The sequence below is a fragment of the Elgaria multicarinata genome, chromosome 13 (genome assembly GCF_023053635.1).
Source record: "Elgaria multicarinata webbii isolate HBS135686 ecotype San Diego chromosome 13, rElgMul1.1.pri, whole genome shotgun sequence".
Classification (NCBI taxonomy): Eukaryota; Metazoa; Chordata; class Lepidosauria; order Squamata; family Anguidae; genus Elgaria; species Elgaria multicarinata.
The window spans coordinates 23,757,459-23,782,775 of record NC_086183.1 but is presented as its reverse complement, the minus strand read 5'-3'; the positions used below and the strand labels follow the sequence as shown (position 1 = coordinate 23,782,775).

The 25,317-nt window shown below is 49.1% G+C and overlaps 1 protein-coding gene across 2 annotated transcripts in view; it reads left to right on the top strand.

The window, feature by feature from the left end:
• LOC134407966 (retroviral integration site protein Fli-1 homolog) overlaps positions 1-21,480 on the top strand; it is a 41,344-nt gene extending 19,864 nt beyond the window's left edge. Inside the window, exons 2-9 of one of the 2 annotated variants that reach the window (XM_063139993.1) lie at positions 6,210-6,415; positions 11,271-11,428; positions 12,440-12,643; positions 14,556-14,639; positions 15,377-15,442; positions 17,366-17,425; positions 19,118-19,165; positions 19,922-21,480. In XM_063139993.1, the coding sequence (XP_062996063.1) occupies positions 6,210-6,415; positions 11,271-11,428; positions 12,440-12,643; positions 14,556-14,639; positions 15,377-15,442; positions 17,366-17,425; positions 19,118-19,165; positions 19,922-20,439 (1,344 nt within the window). In that variant the 3' untranslated portion in view covers positions 20,440-21,480. The remainder of the gene's footprint in view (positions 1-6,209; positions 6,416-11,270; positions 11,429-12,439; positions 12,644-14,555; positions 14,640-15,376; positions 15,443-17,365; positions 17,426-19,117; positions 19,166-19,921) is intronic. The other variant, XM_063139994.1, reaches the window with a different exon arrangement.
• Positions 21,481-25,317: the final 3,837 nt, after the last annotated feature.

Sequence of the window (25,317 nt, the reverse complement as noted above, 5' to 3'; positions counted from 1 at the left end):
CTTTCAACTTATATGCTTTATAAAAGCAAAAGCAAATTTAGGCTGCAATCTTATGTGCGCCTATTTTGGCATAAGACCCATTGAACACAGTGAGAATTCCTTCCAGGTAAACATGCCGAGGGGTTGCATTATATAAGGATCAAGGCTCATGCAATGAACTGTCGAACAGTACAATCCTGTACTATTCAGAAGTAAATCTGTGCTTTACAGGTCTTACTCTCAGGTAAGTGTGTGTATAGGATTGCAGCCTAGGATTTCTTTGGATTAAGAAGCAACCTTAACTTTAATCCCAACCGCTAAATTTCATTTTAATGTGGAATATTTTGCAAGTCAGTGAAGCGCCTTCTGGGTAGGGTGGCCAGAGTCGAAGGAAAGCAGGGCTCCTGAACCTTTCATGTTTATTTATTTTATATATTTTTATACCGCTCCTCCCCAAAAATCACCAAGGCAGTGCACAACAACAACAACAACACTGCAATGACATAAAAACGCAAAGCGTAGAGGGAGGGGAAACCTATGCCAAAGCGTTAGAACAATTGGAAAGAACAGATTGCAAACCCAGAAGTTGCTAGCGGTTGGGTCAAATGCAAAAGAGCGTAGGGCTTTTGCACCTTGTATAGCTGTGCAGAAGTTAGAAGAGGGAATTTCCACAGGTGTAGCTTGTCATGCAAATCTACACCTGCTAAAAAGTCCTCTTCTGCATTTACAGCATTCTACATAACCATCCAAGGTGCAGAAGGCCTGGGCTCTTTTGCATCTGGTGACCATAACAGTTTGTTGGCTAGCAGCGCGTTGGAGGATTCGTGGCTGACGCTGAAGATTCTTTTCATAGCACCTTTGGGGAGAATTGCATCTGCTTTAACAACGTGCAGTCCTCTCTTCTTCTTCTTTTACTTCCCCGCCCCCTCTTTTGCTAAGCCAATAGTACACATTGGGACCAGAAGGTGAGATTTCAGGTGAAATAGACTCAAATCGCTTTTCATTTTAGAAATTAATCATCACGCCTACACGCCTTCTCTCCTGCACTGGACGTAGAACTGCAGCCTGCATGCTGGGGAGTCACAGAAAGAACTAGGTTGATCCTTTGCTTCTGCCTACAGCAGCCTTTCCCTCCAGATGGGTTGGGCTATATAACCCTCAAACCCCCAGCCAGCTGCCGCTGCTATGCTAGTTGGAATTGATGGGATTTGTAGTTAAAGTTAAGTAAGCAGTGCATAAGGCACACAACTACTAATGCATATATAAGTAGATTTCAAAGCTGGGGTATGCAATTCTATATACCATATATCAATTCTTAATTTTTAATTATTATTACTATATAGCACTCTTCAAATACTTAAAAGGTTGTCACACAGAGGAGGGCCAGAATCTCTTCTCGATCATCCCAGAGTGCAGGACACGAAATAAAGGGCTCAAGTTACAGGAAGCCAGATTCCGGCTGGACATCAGGAAAAACTTCCTGACTGTTAGAGCAGTACGACAATGGAACCAGTTACCTAGGGAGTTTGTGGGCGCTCCCACACTAGAGGCTTTCAAGAGGCAGCTGGACAACTATCTGTCAGGGATGCTTTAGGGTGGATTCCTGCATTGAGCAGAGGATTGGACTAGATGGCCTTACAGGCCCCTTCCAACTCTACTATTCTATGATTCTACACACACAATATCGTCACTAGACAGTGAGAATAACTGTAATTCTGTATTCTCACTGTCTAGTGATGATAGTCTCTCTCTCTCTCTCTCTCTCTCTCTAATTAAAATTTAAGAATTGATACATGGTATATAGAATTGCGTACCCCAGCTTTCAAATCTACTTATATATACATTAGTAGTTGTGTGCCTTATGCACTACTTAACTTTGCCTTTGGCCGTTTCTACACCTGCCTTTTTTCCAGGGATTGTCCCAGGATCATCCCTGTGCATGCAAATGACACACAGGGGATCCCAGGAGCAGGCAGGGACGATCCCTCCATTTTCCTGGGATAATCCTTAGGTGTAGAAAGGGCCTTTGACAATTACTGCCTTCTCTGTTGATTTATATGGGAGTTGTAGTTAAAACACATCTAGATGGCATCAGGCTGGGGAAAGCTCTGCTTGCAGTTTGGCAGCTTCTGCCTGCCAAATTGCCATTTGGGAAAGGTCAGAAATAAAAAGTTTTGTGCGGACGAGAATAAACAGCCCGAGTGAGCAGTCGCTGGTTGTGTCTATTACAGCTGGGACCTGAGAGTTGGACAGACTTCAGGCTCATGGGATCTGCTTTGGTTTGTTGACTAGAGTGTTGTGGGATCTCCTTTATTGTTGTTTTAGTACTAGATCTCCCAGATCTACCCACCAGACCCAAGTGCAAAACCATGACTCATGGTGGCGTGGAAACACTTAGAAGTAAGAAACTAAGCACATGCTCAGTCCAAGAATTTGGTTTCGGTCCCAGAATTGAGCTCCCAGTTCTTTCACACACAAATCCCCTCCTGGTTTCCCCCTCACCAAGCTTTCATGCAAGAATGCAGTCCTAGTTGGATATTTTTCCATGCCCAAAGTTTACTTGGTTTTAACTGAATTTAGTATTTGGAGGCCACTTGGACATAAGCCAGCTGTGCTCATAGCACACCCCGAAACAAGAACTGATTCCGTATTTCAGCAGCAGAGGAGAAGGAGAAGAAGTGTTAGTTGTTGCTCTTGTTAAACAATTCAGAGCCAGAAGTCCCTGCCAATTTACTACAAACTGCTCAAAGATCCAGATCCCAACCTGCCTTCTCTTTCCCCATCTCCTTGAGGTATGGAATTGCAAGGTTGGGGACAATGGAGGGGTGGAACAGGCCGGAAGAATCATAAAGATGGAAGCGATCCTCAAAGCAGTGGGGCTAAATTTAAAGGATGAACAGCCCAGAAGAGAGAGAAGATAACATAAGAAGAAGAGCCCTGTTGGATCAGAACAAGGGTCCATCTAGTCCAGCACTCTGTTCACACAGTGGCAACCAGCTGCTGACCAGGGCTCCACAAGCAAGACATGGTGCAACAGCACCCTCCCACCCATGTTCCCCAGCAAGTGGTGTATTTAAGCTTACTGCCTCTGATACTGGAGATAGCACATAGCCATCGTGACTAGTAGCCACTGATGTTTGTGCCTGGCCTAAAGTTGCCACCTGGCAAGAGAACAATCAGCTGGCCTGCTCCTATCCCTTGAATTGATATTTGATCTGCTGAAATCGCCAGGGTGAATCTGCCAAGAGGTCATTTTTATTGGGATGCGTATAAGGAACGTAGGAAGTTACCAGCCTCTGCTGCTCCCTCCACTTGGTGCCCTCCCAGGTGCATTGGACTGCCAGTGGCCATGCTGACTGAGGATGATGGGAGTTTTAGTCCAACACATCTGGAGGGCACTAGGTTGAGGAACGCTGTGCCGCCTGATCCTTTTTTAACTGGAAATACCAGGGGTTGAACCTGAAACTGTTGACACGTAAAGCTGGTGTTCATCTGGTGGGGTGGGCAATTGAATTCCAGGGCCCACTATTGGGTTCTGCCTAGGGTGACCAACTGTCAGGATTTCCCCGGATTTGTCCTGGTTTTTGTTCTTTCCATGGTGTCAGGGGGGATTTTCTATAATTTTCAATAATGTCCTGGAATGACACACCTTCCCCTTTAAGGCTGCCATTAGCATGGCAGGAGGGAGTGCCATGCTTTCTTGAGGCACATCATTCCCCCACCCCGAGCTCCAATTGGGGTCTTAAAGGGGAAAGGGGGTCATTCGTGGACATTATAGAAAAGGCCCCAATTGGAGTGGATGGTGGTGGTGCAGAATGAAATCCTTTCCCCTCCTCCACTCCAATCAGGTTCTTTAAGGTGGCGGGGGAATAACGTACTTTCTGCAGGACTCAGAAAGCTGCTTCCCCACACACACACTAGGTGTCCTCTTTTTTGGTTTCCCAAATATGGTCACCCTAGTTCTGCCCCCCTCACTTTTAAGGTAGCCAGGTGGAGAAAGTAGAGGGCGCTCCAGAACCTTGAATGAGTTGTCTAGAAGAAGGGGGGCTGCGATGACCCAGTTTCCAGTAACTTTTGTTTCAAGGCTCGGGCACTAGGGAGGATTGCCAACTTTAGAAGCGGGCCCCTGCTGCTGCGCCTTTAACAGCTGTCCAACCTGCAGCAATGAGGAAGTGATTGTGCTTAGCTCCAGCTAGGCAGAGAGACACCTGCTGGTTTCTGCGTAGCAAACTGGGGCAGGAGTAAGGCAGGATGAGTCCCTTTGCCGCCAGCATCCTAGCCAGTCAGCAACTGCAGCTGGGGAATACAGTTCCTTTTGACTCCAGGACACCAAGGAGTCAGTTTCTTTTCGTGACTGGACTTCTCAGCTCCAGGTCCCATGACGAGCGGCCTCCTCCCTCCATTTCCTGAGCCAGGGGTGCGTCACTGCCCAGGAATTCCGTTGCCGAGCAAAGCAGGGCTGTGGAAAGCTCGCAGCGTAGCCATGGGAAATCTCAGCCGTTGATTTCCTTACCTGCTGCTACATTTCTTCCCCAAACTGCTCTCGAGAGTTGAGTGACCGTGTGTCTGTCTTTCAAAGGCCCGGTGAGAGTCCATTGGGACTAGATAGGATGTTTTGGTTGATGTTTCATAACCCCAGTTGCTGCTTTGTCATGGCTTGGCCGCAGTTCACCATTTCCCAGATCTCTACGTCCTTGTTTCTGGTCTTTCTGGGGCCGGCCCTACTTACAGGCAAGGCGCACTGGACATCATTGAGTTTATTTGCATACTTTTTTTTTACCACTAGGCGGCATCACATTTAGCTTTTCCTGCTGCTAGTACCAGGACGCTTTAATTCCCAGGAAAGGGGAGAAGGAGGAATTACACTTTCTTTAGAAAACTAAAATAATTGGAAATTTCTGGGGAATAGACCTCCCAGAGAGACTGGCCAAATCACCCTATTGTTTGACTTCAGCCTGTTGTTCAAAACTCTTTTAGCTACCAGGGATTTTTAAACACTAAATTACTGTAATTGTTTTTTGTTTTTTTTTACTTTGGGGTGCTGTGTGTGTGCGTGTGTGTGATTTTTTTGTGTTCTGCTTGGCTTTGGATGATTCCAACCGAAGTTTTTATTGTGCAATCGTCCTGCCCCAAACATGGGCTTTTAAAGGGGGCCCAGACAATGTTGACTTCCATTTGCAACCCACACATGTTTTCACACTGCTTTTTCCTTTCCACCAGTACATAAATAAATAAATCCATTAGGGATAGCTGCACAAGTCCTTTTGATAGGTAGCACTAGGAGCTGTACATCTGGAAACACCCTTCTTTAATTGATGTCTAATGTTGTGCATCATGATATTTTGGAATGACAGTTATTAGTATTATCTTTTTTTCAAATCCCACCATTCTTTCAAGGAAGTCAGTGTGGAGTACATAACTTCCGCACATCCCCATCCTTATTTTATTCTTACAACAGCCCTGTGAGGGAGGTTGCTCTGCATGTGTGTGCCTAGTCAATGGTCACCCAGTAAGCTTCATGAGTGAGTGGAACCTGAGTCTCTCCCCATTCTTGTCTGAGTCTTTAACCATTACACCATGCCGCCTCTCTCACTGGCAGCAACCAGATGTGCACGGATTAGCAGATCCCATTTCTCTCCGTGCCTGTGACCATTTATTTATTATTTATTTATTATTTATTACATTTTTACACCACCCAATAGCCGAAGCTCTCTGGGCAGTTCCATGCATTTGTGGGTATCAAGTTGCAATTAAAAGCACAGCTGCAGAGGCCAATTGAAAAGTTGGCAACTCTGATGAAATAGAAATGGGTGCATTTGCTCAGTTTTCCAGAATGTATCCTGAAAGAGAACTGTGGGGTGGCAGGAAAAGAAAAGGGGTGAACTGTTTGCTTTCGGCTCTGGTCCTGCCTCTGCCTGCCAACACTGGCTTGGGCCCATCCATCACCAACCTGTGGCTCCTGACAGATGTCCTATGAGGAAATGCGCCCCTCGACAGGAAAAAAAAAAGTATCCCTAATTCTGTTTTAAGGGGCAGACAACCCAGTCCAGAACAGGTTGACATCTTTTCCCTCGACTGGTAGGCTTGCTAACCACGACCACCGCTGTCTTGGCCAGATTTCAATGTATTTGCCCGCATCTAGCATCCCTAATCCCAAACACCGGTTCTTCGTATTGGGCCTAAGAGGCCAGCCCTGACCCCTTGCCTTGATGTTTCCCTCCCACCTGCAGGAGGCGCTGTCAGTCGTGAGTGAGGACCAATCCATCTTTGACCCGTCCTTCGGCACCCCGCACCTCTTGAAGACAGAGCTGCCCTCGGTGGATGACTACACCGGCAAGGAAGGCATCGGGTTGGAGGAGCCCCCGTGGCCCACCCAGACCAACAACAGGGGCCACGTGGTGAAACAGGAGAATGAACAGGTCAACTGCTCCAGCAGGTCAGCAGTACTGGGGTTGCCCCCCCCCCCCCCGCCCGGCCAGATTTGGGCGAATGCTTAGGGTGACCATATTTGGGAAACCAAAAAAGAGGACACCTAGTGTGTGTGTGGGGGGGAAGCAGCTTTCTGAGTCCTGCAGAAAGTACATTATTCCCCCGCCACCTTAAAGAACCCGATTGGAGTGGAGGAGGGGAAAGGATTTCATTCTGCACCACCACCATCCACTCCAATTGGGGCCTTTTCTATAATGTCCACGAATGACCCACTTTCCCCTTTAAGACCTCAATTGGAGCTCGGGGTGGGGGAATGATGTGCCTCAAGAAAGCATGTCACTCCCTCCTGCCATGCTAATGGCAGCCTTAAAGAGGAAGGTATGTCATTCCAGGACATTATTGAAAATTATAGAAAATCCCCCCTGACACCATGGAAAGAACAAAAACCAGGACAAATCCGGGGAAATCCTGACAGTTGGTCACCCTACGAATGCTCTAAAACAGGTGTCTCCAACCGGGTGCCTTTGAGGACCTCCAATGCAACCATGAAGCTCCCCACTCCCTGCCCCTTTCAAAGAATGGTTTCTTTTAATGAGAAGAGTCGTGCAATGTTAGGGTACTCTTCAATCTCCCCCTTTCTAGCCTCTAGCCTTGTTCTTTCTCTCCCCTCTACCCCTTTGTCTAGCTGTTTCCCCTCAGTCCCAGCCTCTAGCCTCTCTCTCTCTCTCTCTCTCTCTCTCTCTCTCTCTCTCTCTCTCTCTCTCTCTCTCTCTCTCTCTCTCTCTCTCTCTCACACACACACACACACACACACACACACATTCACACCTCTTTAGCTCACTATTTCTCCCCATCCTAGCCCATAGCTTTGCTCTTTCGGTACTTCTTTCCCACACCATTTCGCCTTCTCTCTCGGCCTCGAGTTTCACTATTTCTCTCCCCACCTCTTTCCCTTGGTGTTTCCACCCCCCAGCCTCAGTATTTCTGTCTCCCCCCCACCCTTACCACCTCTTTACCTCACTTTTGACTAGGTAGGCCCCCACGGCAGCCATTATGTTGCTATCCTCATCCTCTGTAGGAGCCATTTTGTGGTGGTGCCCACAGCAGTTTCTTACATTGCCAACCATGCCCAAAAGGTTGGGGTCCCTGCTCTCAAACATGAAGAGGGGATCTTGAGTGCCGGGAGTCACATTATGTTTATTCTTAACTATAGATTCCCCCCTTTTTATTGTGTACTATCAACAAAACAGAACAGAATATACATTGTGTATGGATTGTTTGAAATAGCCAATGGTTTGAAGCTGGCTTGTTTCAAACAAACCATAGTTGAGATGAACCACATTGTTTGAAATAGCCCATGGTGTGAAGCTGGCTTGTTTCAAACAAACCACAGTTGAGATGAACCACAGTTTGTCGCGTTCAGATGACGCAACAAGCCATGGTTCATCAAAGGTGGCTGTGGAAGGTTCCCATCTTCTCCTTGTAGCCGTGTCAGAGATAGAGAGGGGAGATGGAACATGCGAGCCCAAGGAGAAGCTAGGATTGTTTCCATCACGATAAACCAAAGGTGTTGAACTCCTTTCAGCCTGAGACCTGGATTCCAATTCAAAAAGCTCTTGGGTGCCATATTCTAGTGGTGGGCAAGGTGAAAGGTACGGGTCCACAAAAATCCCTGCATCTTTTAGCTTAAAGCTCTTATTACCAATAACTGAGCCTTAGGAGTCATTTCGCAAATGGGGCGGGGGGAGCTGTACAAACTCCAGGAAAACACCAAATGAACAGTGGTCCGGGGAAAGTGGGTATGGCCAGAGGAATAAGGCATGGCTACATGGGGACCGCAGACAGTCCGGATTGGGGCCCCGGGCCAAGGTTCTACACCATTTATGATAAACCATGGTTTATCATGATACCTGGGCACAGCTGCTGCTTTTATCTGCTGCTTCGTACAGTTTTATGGTGTTGTTTTTGTATCGTTCACTGATTTGTACCTCTGTATTTTGAATGGGTTTCTGCCCACCCACCCCATCATTATTAGGTGGTTTGCTACTTTGAGTTGAAAAGTGGGAAATATACCCTTCAGAAAGGAAAATACCTCCATAAAGATACCCCTTCTCCAGATCTGGGATCTTGTCAAGGTTGTGGGCCCTGCTCACACAGGAGATCTTCCTGCTGGATATGAGTCAACAGTGTGATATGGCTGCAAGAAAGGCAAATGCTATTTTGGGCTGCATTAATAGAAGTATAGCTTCCAAATCACGTTAGGTACTGGTTCCTCTCTATTTGGCCCTGGTTAGGCCTCATCTTGAGTATTGCGTCCAGTTCTGGGCTCCACAATTCAAGAAGGACGCAGACAAGCTGGAGCGTGTTCAGAGGAGCGCAACCAGGATGATCAGGGGCCTGGAAACAAAGCCCTTTGAAGAGAGACTGAAAGAACTGGGCACGTTTAGCCTGGAGAAGAGAAGATTGAGGGGAGACATGATAGCACTCTTCAAATACTTAAAAGGTTGTCACACAGAGGAGGGCCAGGATCTCTTCTCGATCCTCCCAGAGTGCAGGACACGGAATAACGGGCTCAAGTTAAAGGAAGCCAGATTCCAGCCGGACATCAGGAAAAACTTCCTGACTGTTAGAGCAGTGTGACGATGGAATCAGTTATCTAGGGAGGTTGTGGGCTCTCCCACACTAGAGGCCTTCAAGAGGCAGCTGGACAACCATCTGTCAGGGATGCTTAAGGTGGATTCCTGCATTGAGCAGGGAGTTGGACTCGATGGCCTTGTAGGCCCCTTCCAACTCTGCTATTCTATGATTCTATGATCATGTCCCTCGATAGCTGTGTTCCTCCTTCCACCCACCGCTGCGACTATCTTTAGTTGACCTTTTTGGAGGCTTGGCTTAAAGTTAGGCTTATTCGAGAACAGAGGTTAGGAAGCCCTGAACTGCACTGACCTCTTCCCTCCAGATGCCCGTTGTAGATGTAAGGCTGCTAATACAAGCTGCTTGGTTGGGGGGAAGTGAGTTGTTTCCTGTGGGTTGGGGAGAGAAACCACAAACTTTAGCAGAAGATACTTCCGGCAGCCAATTATACGGCTGGGGTGAGAAGGCAAAACAGGGACCTCTAGGTCCAACCTCAGAGGCCCCTGAAACAGGGAAGGGCATGTCTCAGATCACTATGGTCTTAGCATCGACACCCCTGAAGGATTTAGAACCAGTTCTAGGGTTGCCAACTGACTGGTGAGGTGGGGTAGTAGCCTGGCTTGCTCCGGCGCCTTTAGGAGCAAGAATCAACAGGCAAAGCTTTTGACACCACAGAGTTAAGAGACGACCGCTTGCTGAGGTCAGGGAAGTATGGATCTTGTAAAACCTGTTCTGGCTGCATTTCGTGGATAATAATAATAATTGTCAAGTGCTTTTTGTTCCATCTGTTCATTGTTGGAATTGGTTTTTTTTGCCACATTCTCAAATTTGCCCAAATTCGTGCTTGCAAAAATGTGCAAATCCCCCCCCCCAAATGAGCATTTTTCATGCACATTTTGCAGATTTTGCAAGCACAAATTTTCATGCTCGCTTTCGGCTGGTGTTGGGTGTTTTCGTTTGTTTGTTTAAATTTTACATATTTTTCTATATTCAATTTGTGCAAAATTCCGGAAAGTGGGGGAAAATGGGTTCGCAAGCCTTCAGGATCCGGAAAAGCCAGTCTGCTGTGGAATTCGTGGCTCAGGTTCCTAGGAATCCAAACTAATTTACTAAAATAATTAAAAAAGAAAACTAAAAAAAAAAAATCCAAACTAATTTGATTCCGTTGCTGATTTCTCCGCCATCCCAGCTCTGGTCTAGGTATCTAGGAAACAGGACAATCAGGGCCTATGCCAGACTATTTTGTGCCCTAGGCAAGGTGAGCTACTTGCACCCCCAAAAAAATAATTGCCAACTTCAATTTTTAAGAACAGATGTTTTATAGAAAAAAATAAAAAGCACAAAACTTGAACTTATGTTTTTTCTTAAAACAGCTAATTTGTATAAAACTGTGACCCTTAAAGGTCAGTACTGCGCCCCTCTGAGGTCTGCGCCCTAGGCGGCTGCCTAGTTGGCCTAATGGTAGCGCTGGCCCTGAAGACAATGCCTTATACTGAATCCATCTTGGTCCATCTAGCCCAGTGTTTCCAACACGGACTGGCAGCAATGGCTCTCCAGGGTTTCAGGCAGGTGTTCTTCCAGCCCTACCTGAAGATGCCAGGAATCGAACCTGGGACCTTTGGCATGCAATGCAGGGGCTCTCAAGCTTCTGCTCTCCTGCCCCTCCTGCTCTACTTCCCCATATCAGCCTGCTGTTTAAAGGTACAGGAGCAAGGCTCACCCCACAAGTTGCCTACTGTAGATAGAAGAGCATGGGTATCTGGTAGCTGTGGTGACTAGGAGCACGAACCACCTGCAGGCGTGTGAATCGTATCTCCCTGGTCAAGCTTCTCCACCAGTTGGATCCATCTCGCCCATGTTCTGCCTTTACCCATTTTGGTTATCAACTCTATCCCCACCTACTCACCCCATGTCAAAGGGTCCTTTCTTGTCCCCATTTTGGGGATGCCTAATGAGCCACCCTAGTCCGAACTCTTGATGGGCAACTCACCACCACCGCCATGCTCTTCTTCTTCCTTATAGTTCTTTAACTGGACTTGGATTAGGAAGACCTTCAAACAGTGGACATCTCAAACAGAGGACCGTCCTCTGTAAAATGCAACGCATGGCCGCACAACCTCCTGCAGTGGGCAATGGTGGTAGTGGGCCGGGTGGTTTGGGCAGGGCAAATTCCTAGTCCTCAATGGTTTTCCAGCAGTACAATGAAGTTCCCGTCTCTTTCCCACCAGCAGGCAATCACCCGTGGACTGTAGCGTGACCCGGAGGAGTAAAGCGGGAGGTCCAGTTGACCCGTCCCAAGTATCCTATCCAGGTGGATACAACAACCAACGTAGCAGCCCCCCTGTCAACCCTCCCAGCGAGGAGAAGAGGGTCATTGTCCCGGCAGGTCAGTATATGTTGGTGGTCGTAGGTCTTCCCCTCCTAATCCAGCTTAATTCAGCCTTCCCCGATCTGACGGTGCCCTCCAGATGAGTTGGACTACAGCTCCCATCATGCTGGCTGGGGATAATGGGCTGTGTAGTCCAGCACTTCGGGAGGGTGCCAGGTTAAGGAAGGCTCAACTCCACTTCCGTCTCTTCCTGCATGGCGTTTTAAGATGGTGGCCAATGCAGAATTTATGGCTTTAACACCAAAGCGAGGCCAATTGTGGGCCACGTCGACCTGGATCAATAGTTCTGGAGGACTCTCAATGGCTCCCTCGTTATGTGGAGGCATTTTGGTTGTCCCTGATAAAGGTATTGCCCAACTGTGGATTTTGGAATTGCTTCAAGATTATGTCTCGTGACGGCAGATCAGGGGTGCGTAGCCTTTACGACTCCGAGGGCTGCATCAGGTGGCGGGGTGGGGGGGGCGCACATGTGCGTGCTCATGCCCCCCAAGCTCACTCCCCACATCGATGGGTACTGTCATGTTGTGAACCTCCAGAAAAGGTGACGTGCATTGCCAAATCTGCACCCTATTTGCATATTTTAATTCATGTGTATAGAGGTGAATTTAAAAACGATGATTATAATTTTAAAAGAGTACATCTTGCTATTGGGGTGTGGGGACTGTGACCAGGTGAGATGTGTACCTTGCTCAATCTGCTCTCCAGGTGAGCAACTTCAACGCCCAGGTCTTCCTTCTGATGATTCCTGATCTTTAAACCAGAATTCGACAGGACAGCTCTTCCAACAGAGGATGGTCCTCTGACTGCCCTTCAAACAGAGGACTGTCCTCTGTCAGAGGGCACCTGGCCACCCTACAGCCCAGTTGCTTCATGCGTCCCATGGCTTGGCCTCTTTCAACTGTAAAAGAGGACACCTGGTCACCCTACAGCCCAATAGCTTCATTCGTCCTAAAGCTTCATCATTGGGGTTGCCTGGTCCTCATCCCGTTATCTGTATCCCTCCAACAGACCCTGGCGTGTGGACCCATGAGCATGTCCGTCAGTGGCTGGACTGGGCAGTCAAAGAGTATGGCCTCCTCGACGTCGAAACGAGCCTCTTCCAGAACGTGGACGGCAAGGAGCTGTGCAAACTGGGCAAGGAGGGCTTCCTTCGACTCACCACGCCGTACAACGCCGACGTGTTGCTGTCTCACCTCTCTTACCTGCGCCAGAGTAAGGCCACAAACCCGTTCACAGGGGTCAGGGGAGACTCTTTCCGCATAAAATAAATACTGCATGGTACCAGTAGCCTCTTGGGATCATCTAAGCCAAGCTCCGTTAATAGGAGCATTCCATGTTGTAATTGTGTCTGGATTGCACCACTTCAAGAGAAGGATCCAAGGGCTGTAGGTCCCCCCGCCCACTCCAATGTTGGTTTACTTGCATCTAGAACTCTAGCACATCAGGCAATCATCCTCCCTGACATGCTAGCTTTCTACATGCTTGGAATTTTAAAAACAGGAAGCATTTTGGAGAAAGGGTGGAGGTGCCTATCAGTGGTGAGCAGTACCAAGGGCAAAAGAGTTGTGGGTGAAAACTAAAAAAAACCAACCACAGTATATTTTACTTTGAACTCTTACTGCCAGTAACTAAGCCTAGGAGAGGGATTTCAACCTTTTCGAATGGGGGAAAACTGCACAAAAGCCCAGAAACCACCAAATGATTGACAGTCGGGGGGAAAGGGGCGGGGATTTGGCCCACGAGACCTGAGGTTCTGCACCACTGTTTTAAAGAATCGAGAAACATTTAAAGGAAAGTATGTCGTCGTCCCGCCCCTCACTTGCAGCCTGAAGAGGTACAATCCCGCAAGAACTGTCTCATGGGACAAAAGAAACTGCTTTACACTCTGCCATGTCAGGAGACTGATCCACCTGGCTCGGGGTGGTTCCTTCTGGCTGGTGGAGCCTCTCCAGTGTCTCAGATGCAGGTGGTTTTTCCTAGCCCTGAGCCCATAGCTCAGTAATAGAGCACATGCACTGCATGTAGAAGGTCCCGGGTTCGATCCCTGCCATCTCCCATTAAAATGATCAGGTAGCAGGTGATGGGGAAGAAACTCCATGCTTGACAGCCTGGAGGATCACTGCCAGTCTGGGTAGGCAGCAGTGGCTTAGATGGATCAACAGTCTGACCAAGTGTAATATAGGCGAACTAGGCGGCCGCCTGGGGCTTCAAGTTAAGTGGGGCGACAAATTCGAGAGGGGGGGGGGAAATGAAAATATAAACCAAATTCAAATAAAAATGAAAAATTCAGGTCTCTATTTTATCGGGTCTCAGAAACATTGGTTGGAGAGACGGGGGAAAACAAATAATTATGACTCTGTTTTAATAAATACATTTCAAAAAATTAAACAGAAAATAGGGGAGTGGGGAATGTGGATGGGGAGAGGCTTTTTCCCCTCTCTCAAAATACTAGAACCCAGGGTGATCCCATGAAGCTGATCGGTGGGAGATTCAGGACAGATAAAAGGAAGGGCTTTTTCACACAGCACAGAGTTAAATGATGGAATCCACTACCATGAGATGTAGTGATGGCCACTCATTTGGATGGCTTTAAAAGGGGGCTGGATAAATTCCTGGAGGAGAAGGCTATCCATAGCTACTAGCCCTGATGGTTGTGTGCACAAGTTGTTGGGGAACATGGGTGGAAGGTGCTGTTGCACCATGTCCTGCTTGTGGGTCCCTGGTTGACAGCTGTTTGGCTACTGTGTGAACAGAGTGGTGGACTAGATGGGCCCTCGGTCTGATCCAGTAGAGCTCTTCTTAGGTTTTTAGGGGCAAAATGTTTTCCACTGTACTGAAAACCTCAGCCTAGATCTGCCTTTGGAGTATGGAGGTGTGGGCTGCCAACTGCATAGGGTACCAGTTGCTGGCAGCTAGTCTAGGGCTGCCCCAGGTAGAAGGTATCATCTTCTGTTCTCGAATCAGCTTGGAAACCTTTGTTTGTGTAACTGGGGGTGGGGGCAAGGGCTAGGATCATGGAAATCGTACCTCTAAATCTTGAGTTTGCAAAGCGGACTGCAACCTGTGGCCCATCAGTGTCCCTCCACCCTAATTATTCTTTCCTGTTTTCTTCCCCCCACAACAGGCAGCCCCACTTTTACATACCCTTCTGCGCCGGTCATCACCCAGCCTCCTCCACCACCCCCACCAAGGGCCCAGGTCAAATCCGGTGAGTTAACAGCACAAGGCCATGGCTTGTAGCAAAAACAGAGAGCACTAAGGAGGAAGGAGGGAGGGACGGATGGGATAGGAATGGAGCCCCGTCTCCCGGATGTAGTGCTAGAGAGCCAGACACAGGCTCTGGGGCTGTTCACACAACACGCTCACCCGAACTCCATGGTTGAGTCTGAGCTGTTGTTGAACCATGGGTTGTTTGTTGAGCTGTGGGGTGAGTGTGTTGTCTGAACCCAGGACATTTCCCACAGGGTGGCTTGTTAACCATGCAATGTGGCTTGCTAGCTACCCTGAACAGCCCAACAACCCATCATTTCTCAAAGTGGCTTGTTCAAGAAAAAGAAGTGACACTTCAGAGCTCCTGCACCTTTAGCTAGAAGCTTCCTCTTTGCAGCTTCCGCCTCTATTTATCTATTTATTACATTTTTATACCGCCCAATAGCCGAAGCTCTACTTGCTTCCTATTGAACATGATGCAGCAGTAGAGTCGAATCTCCCCTTAATCAGTCAGATCCTTTATCCTGAACTTTCTTTTTTTTGCAGGGGAAACTCATATATCTTTAGTTATAATGCAGTAAAACAAAACTAACCATGTTGAATGCTCATTAAGTCCGCTGCTGTTTCTCCCTGTTTTCCAAGAGCAGGCCTTTTGGATGTTGCTGTGAATGTTGCATTTCCCCCTGAAATGGCACTTCTGCCTAATTTGGTCATCTTTTCTCTCTCCTGGTACAGAGTCTCCCTACGAGGAAATCCGGCGGAGCAGCTGGGGTAGCGGCCCTATTAGTGCAAACCCCAAAGGTACCATTCGTTCCCCCAGAAGCGACATTGAGACTCATTTTCAATCCCTCCCCTCTGATTGTGCTGACATAAACCAGGGGTGTTGAACCTCTTTCAGCTCAAGGTCTCGGGGGCCGCATTCCAGTGGTGGGGGGAGGGGCCAAAGGCAAAAGGAGTGGGGCCAAAATACCCAAAACACAGGCATAGGTTAGCAGCAAAACTCTGACGGGCAGTAGCTAAGCCCTGGGAGAAGGCATTTCAACCTTTTAGAATGGGGCGGGGGGAATTGCACCAAAAACAGGAAACCACAAAAAAATCAGGGGGAAGGGTGTGGCTAGAGGAAGGAGGTATGGTTTTGGGGGGAATTGTGGAGGGCTGGATTTGACCTCTGGCTTGAGGTTCATGCAGTCATGAAGAGCTTCCATAGTGACTGTTTGAGAATGAGGAGGCGGTAGAGGAGGAGGAGGAGGAGGAGGAGGAGGAGAGCTCCGTTTCTGTTTTTGGTGTGTTTACTGGACACATCCATTCAAGGTCATAGAGTGGCTTCTTAGAGAAGAAATAGCCCTTCTCAATGGTGGAAAGAGGCACACTGCAAAAACAGGATTGCCGTCACACGCGCACGTCAGAACGGTTACAGCTGCCCGATAGGCAGAAACGTAGCCAATGATGCTTTTCCTGGCAGCTGCTCAAGGCACAGGTGCCTTTTCAGAGGGGAAAAGTTGGCAACCTTACTTGCCAAAGATGAACGTTTGACAGCAGGCATGACTCTAACAGGTGCACCGTTCTCTGCTAGGCATCACTAAACCAGTTGAACTTCTGCCTATCATGCAGGTTTGGAACAGGGTGTGGAGTTCTGGCCACCACATTTCAAAAGGGATATTTGTCAAGCGGGAAAAGGTGCAGGCCAAGGCCCATATGATCAAGGGGCTGGAGCAACCCCCTAGGACAGCCTTCCTCAACCTGGGGCGCTCCAGATGTGTTGGACTGCATCTCCCAGAATGCCCCAGCCAGCTGGGGCATTCTGGGAGTTGTAGTCCAACACATCTGGAGCGCCCCAGGTTGAGGAAGGCTGCCCTAGGAGGAAAGGTTACAATGTTTGGCTAAGCTCTTTGGCTTAGAACGGGGTGGGGGGCAGAATCTCTGGCTCAAGGGACACGTTTGCTCTCCCCCCCCCCCAACGGGTCTCAATCTAGCTCTCTGGGACTACCCAGATCGACCTCCCCCTTTCCCCAACCACTGATTGTTAGGTGGGTTATGCTGCCATTTTTGCCCCCCCCCAAACCACCCCGTTTCGCCCCGTTTCTTTTAGCTCCACCCCTGCCCTCCACCGCTACGCGGCCCACAAGTGTGTCTCTGAACCGGAATTCAATCAAGCTGAAAGAGGTTGAACACCCTGGCTTAGTGGGGAGGGGGTAAGGTGACAGAAGTGCACAGGGTTATGCTTGCTGTGGAGAAAGTGGTGCCTCTCTCATCAAACAAGAACCCAACGGGCCCATCCCATGATGCTGCGGATTGGTGGGCGATTCAGGACAGATAAACGGAAGGACTTCTTCACACAACGCACAGTTCACCTGTGGAATTAGATGCCACAAGATGGCGTGATGGCCGCCAACTTGGACTGCTTGCAAAAGGGATTAGGCCAATTCACGGAGGAGAAGGCTATCAATGGCTAGTAGTAGCCCTGATAGCTATATCCTGTCTCCAGTATCAGAGGTACACCAGTTGCTGGGGAACATGGGCAGGAGGCTGCTAATGCACTGAGGTCCTGCCTGTCCACTGTCGGAATGAAATGCCAGACTAAGGCCTCTGGTTTGATCCAAGACAGCAATGCTTATGACTTCTGTCAGAGGGTGGCAATCCTGGCTAAATCAAGCAGTTGCGTTATATGAACATCCTCCCTTTTTTCCCCCTTAATGCTTTCTTTTTCTCTCTTCCGCCTTTAAGGTTCGCCGCCGCAGATCCAGGGTGTGGGACGGAGCCCTGATTCAACACGCGTCGCGCCAGGTAAACCTTTGCGCCTGGCCCTGGAGGAACCTCTCACATTTCCTGCCTTTGCTTTGCCAACTTTTTTGGCTGCCCTCTGTAAAATAGGGCACATGGTTTCCCTAGACAGTGTAGGAGTGTTGATTTCTCTGTGTCATTTTTTAAAAAAATTCTTTTTATTAACTTTTACAACAGTTAACAAAAATAAAGAAACATAATACATAAACATAAAATAGCATTTGTATCATATATTCAAACTTAGTCTATTAAACATATTCATGCTGAACATAAAAGTGCACCCCCCACCTCGGGATCTCATTCCTGTTTCCAGAAACTCATAGTTTCTTCTGTTGGTGGTTTCCGGCTTCCCTTAGAAAACACAAATACTAAGAACTTTTTCCAAATTCCCTCAAAATCGTTCTTTTTTACTATACCTCTTTTCATTTTAATATTACATGTCAATTTATCGTTAATAGCAATATCCCACACTTCTTTATACCATTCTTCAATACAATAATCTCCTTGTGTCTTCCAGTTCCTAGCTACGATTAACCTTGCAGCCGTCAGCAAATTCGTTATCAGTTCCTTAGTTTCTTTAGTACATTTAAGATCTTCTTGCAGTGAGAGTAATGCAGTCCTTGGTGTGTCCTCTATTTTCATTCCAACAATCTGCTCAATCTCGGTAAACAGATTTCTCTGTGTCAAAGAAGGGAATTTGGCTTTTTTTTTTTTTTAGCAGATGCAACTTGTTATCTCAGAATGTTGAAGGGAAGAGAATGTGTACTGGCTAAAATTCTCTCTTCCGTATAAGCATTACACAAGAGATCTCTTCTGGAGTGCATCTGGCAATCTAAATTTTGGTGGCATGCCTTTATTTAAGTTCTCCCTAAGATACTATGCCCCGCTCCTATTTCTTCTCCGCAACAACCTTGCGCGGTAGGTCATTATGATTCTCACTTTAGCTGTTGGAGAATTGAATACTAAAGGGCAGATCTGCATCCTTTACAGGTCACCAACAGCTGAGCTGTAGGATAGCCAGCTTTTTTAACCGCAGGGTTCCTATCCCAGGCCTTGCACAGCTAGCAGAAATTCAGCATGTGAAGCTTTTCCCGGCATGAAAATAATGGGAATTGGGAAAGGTTCACCAGTTGAATTTCTGTTTGCCATGTAGGTGTTAAAGGCACAGGGACCTTTCCCAGTGGTGGGGATGGTGGGGGGAAACTAGCAACGCTACTGGAAAAAATTGTGTCTTCAACTTGGCTCCCAATGCAATAGTATCTACTAAAATATGTTGGCTCTCAAGTAAGTAGTTGGGTCAGAGGCTAATTCTTCCTGTGGTGGTCAAACCTGTGCTTGGGTTGTACCACTGCGGGGACTTACCTTGCTGAATACCAGTCCTTCATTTAGGGAGAGAAAACATCCTCCCTGCATATAGAAAGCTAGCATGTCAGGGTTCTAGCCTAGCCTTCCACCTGACATGCTACATTTCTATATGCACACACATACACATATATATGAGAGAGCATTCAGTCACATGACTGAACTTTCAATCTGAAGTGGTGCAACCCAGCCCAGAGGTGCATCACCTCAGCCAGAGCTAGGCCGGAGAGGCTCTGAGAAGAGTAGCAAGGCATTCCAGGTGACGGGAAGGGGGGGATCCTTCTGGCGCGTCCGACTCTAGCCCCTCTCTGATTCCCTTCTCGTTCCCACCAGATCCATACCAGGTCCTGGGACCTACTAGCAGCCGCTTGGCAAACCCAGGTGGGTCCAAATGTCTCTTGTCTTGGGGGGGGCTGTGGGTGGGCGCAGCCGGGTCAGGGAGGCTGTAACTTTTCCTGGTGTGGAGGGGCAGTGATGGGGAGGGGAAGCTTCACCTGTTGAATTTCTGCCTGTCGTGCTTTCTTTCGAGGCTGGGAAGTGGGGCAGGGCTGTGGGGAGAGAGCAGATAGGTACTTGCAGAGCCAATAACTCCAGATGCCTTAGTGAGCCAAGCTGTTTCCTACAAGCGAAAGGGATGATTGTGGCAGGAGCAACACACCCCGGGGAAACCAGAGCCGGGCGAGTTGCTGCTTTCTGGATATTTTGGCCTACAACTCCCATCAGTCCTCGCCAGCATAGCCAATGTTGAAGGATGATGGGAGTTGTAGGCCAAAACATCTGGAGGGGCATGACTTGCCCAACTCTTGGTCTACAACATGCACCTTCGACTTGCCCTCCTGCCGGGTCAGTCTTGTTGCCGACTAGTGTCGCAGAATCTCTCTTGGCCCAGGAGCAGGTGGGCTGGAGCCCGCAGTGGAGGCTGCTGGCTCCAAGGTCAGTGGGGCGGCGAATCTGCTGTGGGTTTCAGCCGGAACCAGTCGGGACTCTAAGAGAGCTCTCCGAGGTGCAGGGCGTTCACTACCCCTCTGACTTCGGAGCTGCCAGCCTCCCCCAGGAGCGCCGGTGCCATGACTGGGTCCGCCACGGCGCAAACCGTCTCCCCTGCTAACCCAGTCCCCCCCCTTTCTCCCCCGGTAGGCAGCGGCCAGATCCAGCTGTGGCAGTTCCTGCTGGAGCTGCTGTCGGACAGCACCAACGCCAACTGCATCACCTGGGAGGGGACGAACGGCGAGTTCAAGATGACGGACCCCGACGAGGTGGCGCGTCGGTGGGGCGAGCGCAAGAGCAAGCCCAACATGAACTACGACAAGCTGAGCCGGGCTCTGCGCTACTACTACGACAAGAGCATCATGACCAAAGTGCACGGCAAGCGCTACGCCTACAAGTTCGACTTCCAGGGCATCAACCAGGCCCAGCAGGGGCAGCCGGGGGAGCCCCCCCTCTACAAGTACCACCACACGGACCTGCCTTACCTGCCCCCCTACCACCAGCAGAAGGTGGGCTACGGGGCCCTGGGCCACGCCGCACAGGTGCCCGCCTCGTCTGCCGGCTTCTTCGGGCCACCCTCCCCCTACTGGAACGCCGGCGGCGGGAACCTTTACCAGAACCCCGCCGTGCCAAGGCAGCCCGGCAGCCACCTGAGCTCTTTCTTCTAGTCTCCGGCGGCTCGGTGGCCACCAGGACTTCTGCTAGCCAGCAGTTCTCGTTTCCCAAATGACAGCCGATCCCTCGGACTCTGACGTTTCGGGTCGCCGTCAACAGAGGATGGCGCTGGTTGCGTTGGTGAGTGCCCTACCACCAGGAGGCGCTCCTGTCCTCTCCGTCCACTCTGCCATATTAAAAGCTATTCCCCGTTCCCCACTGGACGTAGCCAAAGCCCCTGAGACAAACGGATCTCTCCTACGAACAGAGGTGTGAGATTTGCATGCGCGGTATGGAAGGAACCAGGAGTTACAAGGGATGTGGAGACGCAGCTGGTCGCTTGTGCAGTGTCTTTTCTCTCCTAACGTCGGGTGCAGCTTTGCCCAACCTGATGCCCTCTAGATACGTCGGAGTACAATCCTCATAATCCCCAGCCAGCTGGCTGGGAATTCTGGGAGTTGTAGTCTGACAAACCTGGAGGGCACCAAGTTGTGGGAGGCTGATCTCATATAACACAATGCCCAAAGTGGTAGCAGTGAGCTGCGTGTTTCTCTGCCACCGCCCTCACCAGTAACCGGCAGTGTGAGGCGGTGCCAGGGAAGCACTCAGCAAAGTGCCATCCGTTACTTTAGGCATCGCGTTACGGCTGGCCCTTCAGCCTTTACAGATCCAGGAACAAGGTTTAGCCCAAACGTACGACTGGGAACTACTTTAAAAAAAAACTAAAATCATGTATTGCACAGTTGTGGGTCCTGGATTCCAGGTCAAAGACCTGTACATAAGACTACTGTAGAGAGACAGAGACACCCGAAACAGCAGTAACTCCCTCACTTTCTCTTGTAGCATCAGATTCCACCCATGTCTCAAAACCCCTTGGGGTGTGGCAACAAATACAACATCCTTCAGAAGTGGTGGAGGTGGTTCGAAAGTGCTTTTGCGGCCATCGTTCCATCCAGGAAAGAGCGTTCCCAGCGCATTTGGCAGAGAGGGGAGCTGGCCGTGGCGTGCGTGCCAATTGGCTACCACTTTCACTTTTGCTACACCCCTCCCTCCCTCCCACCCACCCAAACCAGTCCCCTTTCACCACTGTTTTTTTTTCCTCCTTTCCCTTTTGTGTTCATGATTTTTTTCCTTTTTTAAAATTATTATTTTTTTGGTTCAGTGAAGGGTGAACATGGATGCATATCAAGGGCAGATGTGTGCATTTTAAATTTATTTTAAGAGGCAGCTGCATGGCTTGAAGCGTGGAGAGAGGGCTGGCACTGAGAGTCGGGTTGGCGTTCAAGTCGCCCGTTCATCCAGCGCCCAGCCTCCGTGCTTTTGAGGACCTTTCGGCAAAACCCCTTTGATGGGTCCCTTCGGAGAGTCTGCCTTCTCGCCAGCATTGTCACCAGCTGCTGTTGCTCCCTGTCCAATTTCCCAGGATGGCTACCACTTGCTTGCTTGATGGACAGAGAGCCAGGGAGCAAGGAGGCAGTGGCATCTCCTGCTTCCTGGGCCAGGGAAAGAGGCATGTTTTAGACTTTCTAGGGAGAGGGGTACAGAGGGAAACCAAGCCTATAGCATAATATGGGTGTATCCCCCAGAAGGGAGATGCCACAACTGTCTACTGAATGTACAAACCCTAAAATGCCTTGTTTTTATAGAGCAAAGGAGAGGTCAACTCTGAAGTGCAAGAGTGTCTTTTATTCGATCCCAAATTCCATAGGGTTCATAGAATCACAGAATGTTAGAACTGGAAAACGTCTTGGAGGTCATCTAGTCTGACCCCCCTGTTCAGTGCTAGGATCTTGTAACTGCAGCATTCCTGACAAGTGACTGTCCAGGCTCTCCTTAAACGGCTCCAGTGAAATGCCCACCATCTGCCAAGGCAGTCTGTCCTACGATCGAACAGCTCCTGCCATTAGGAAGTTTCTCCTAATGTTCAGTCGAAATGCAGCTTCCTTGCAGGTTCCAACCATTGGTCTAGGAGCAACAGCAAACCAGACTTCTACCTGATAGTACGTCAGATATTTGAAGGTGGCATTGAAAGGGACCTTGTGTTAATAGCCAGGGAGACTGCTGCTGTGCTCCAGGGCATTTCTCAACCCACTGCTATCAAATGGGGGTATTTCAACCAAGCGCTGTGTTGTAGGGCTGATTGGCCTACCTTGGAGAAACGGCAAACAAATCTTTTTAAGGCTTTGCGAGGGGGCAGAAGCATGACTTTTCTTTTGTGTTTTTTTGGGGGGGGGAGTTGGAGAGGAGGCAGCCAGTAAGAGTACAGTTCCTTGCTGCTGCTGCTGCAAAATAGTTAATGTCTTGAATTGCTGTTGCAGAAATATGCAAGCATTCACCTTATGCAGAAGACTCTTGACTGCCTGAAGCTTTCTGCATAATTCAGTGGCTTGCATACTCCTGCACTAACAGGTGTAGTCCGCAATGTGTTTCACTTCTCAGGGCCCTCCAGCAATGCCCACCTGTCTGCCAGGCACAGCTCCCGCGCTGCACACAGGGGCTTACTTTTGAAGACTTTTGGAAGTGCTTTTCTGCAAGGGTGAAGAACCTGTGACCTTCTGGATTTCCATCATGCCCCAACTGATGGCCATGGTTGGGGATGATGGGAGATAGAGTACAACAACATCTAGAGCAGAGGTAGCAATGCCACTGGACACCGTTCTTGGTATGCTACCCACCCACCCTGCTTAAAAAATAAACATGCATTTTCTTATTGGCTGCTGGAATCGCTGTGAAATAGGTTTCTGTTGGTGCTGAAAACAGAGAGCCCTGTGGGTGAATTAACCCACTGTGGCTCACCGTGATATGTGAACCTGGCCAGTGCTTTCTGGTTGGCGATTTGAGCTACCAGCACCTTATCCAGCCTTCTTTTTACCACCTGCATCCAATTCCCTTTTCTCGTCTCCTGACCCCATTAGCAAAGGTAGATTAGCACTAGAAAGTGCCTCAAGAAAGGGGAAATGCCTTGAAGTGTTTAACAGACCTATAATCGCGGTTTGGGCACAGCAGGAGTTGTGCCAGCCACACAAGGAACTGCTGCTCCGTTTCAGGGTGCCTGCAACCCACAAAACCATACCTGAAAGCTCCTTAAGTATCTCCCACCGATTCAGCGTTTGTATCACTCCTTCTTGTACATATGATGTCTCCCTCCACAAAACACACTTTTATTTTGTAGAGTTGTTTTGTACTAGTTTTTCATGTATTAAAAGTTGTGCTGTAGTCTGGACAGATGGAGCGGAGTGTGTGCACGCGTCTCTGGGGTGCATGTTTTGGGGGGGGGGGAAGAGTACTGCTGGAGAGATGAATGTTTGCATTTACACAATATTTCGAGTTTGCTAGCATTTACACGGCATTTGCTCCAGGCATCTCACTAAACTCTACAAGAAGTCTGGAAGATAGGCCAGACGGAAGACTGTGCTTTCTAATGTCCGCTACAAAGAGGTAGCAGGCAACGTAGTCTTCAACGTTTCTCCTGATGGCAGAACTATTTCCACAGAACAACTACATCATCCATCCCTAACCTGCTGCTCTCCATAGCCGCTACAAGTGCCATTTTTCTTGTTGGAAAAGTGGTGTACAAAGCAAATAAACCAGTAGATGTGTTGGACTGCAAATCCCATCACCCCCAGCCTCCTGGCTGGGGATGGTGGGAGTTGTAATCCAACACCTACAGTATTCGCTTAGGGACGGCTACCCTCTCCATTGCAAAGAGGATTCTGGTCTGTGCCCCCCAAGAGTAGGGTACCCAGTTCATGCAAGCCACAGGCTGATCTTGCCAGGAACTCTTGCATGACCTGGCTAGTTTCCGTGTGACCTCTAGCTCATCAAACAGCAGCCTGTATCGACATAGTGCAGAATTGTGGTGTGGATGGGCAGGCTTTCAAGGAAGCGTATCTGCCTCTACCGATTTTTATCACTGAGGAGCTCCAGATAAGCTTCTGAGAAACAGATGGAACATCAGAGATCACCTTCTACCAAGTCACACCATTGGGTCCATTGAGCGCAGCAGCATCTACTACACTAGCAGCGGCTCCTCATGGGTCTCAGCAGGGGTCTTAGACCTGCCGGGAGTTGCTGCTCGCAGGGACCATGGGTGGGAAGGTGCTGCTGCGATCACGTCCAGCTTGCGGGTTTTCCTGCCAACAGCTGGTCGGCCACTGTGTGAACCTTAAGTGCTGGATTAGATGGACCCTTGGTCTGATCCAGCGTGGCTCTTATGTTCTCAACGCATCTGGGGAAGGCAGTTCGCTATGCAAGGCGGGTGCTCGCCCACGGATCTCTCCCTAGAACTGAGTTTCAAAACAATTCCCCAAAGGCAATGTCCCAACAGAGGCCTGTGGTCGTCTTCCAACCCCCCTCCTCCTTTGGCTCTTTCAGTCATTTATTTAGCCAAACTAAGCCTCCCCACCCCACTCTCGGCAGCTACCATTTCCCTCTAAAGCCTCCTCCCCTGCTGGGGACAACATACCCACCCCCCCTTACACAGCTTCTCCCATCTGCTTCCTGCTCCGGTGGCCTCCATCCACGGCTGCCTTTCCTGTTTGTCCAGGCCCAGGACAACGCAGACAGCTTGTCTAGCGCATTCACAGCAGAGACCCGAAAGAACAATGAGGGTTACGAAGCAGATGGATTCCGCCGTAACGCAACTGGGGGTGGGTGGGTGGGTGAAGAGGCTGCTTCCCTTCCTCTGTTCTGCTCCCCTCCCTTACAGAAAAAAAAACCCTTCCCACTCAGAAAGGCCAGTGCAAGCACCTCAACTGGTATACTTCATTGGATAGGTCGGAATGGAAATCATCTCCAAAGAGATAGCCTGTCACAGCAACAGACTAGGGGTCACAAGGCTCTTTGTTGAGATTGTAATCATGGAAGACTGACAGGCACCTCTTGCCCCAGAT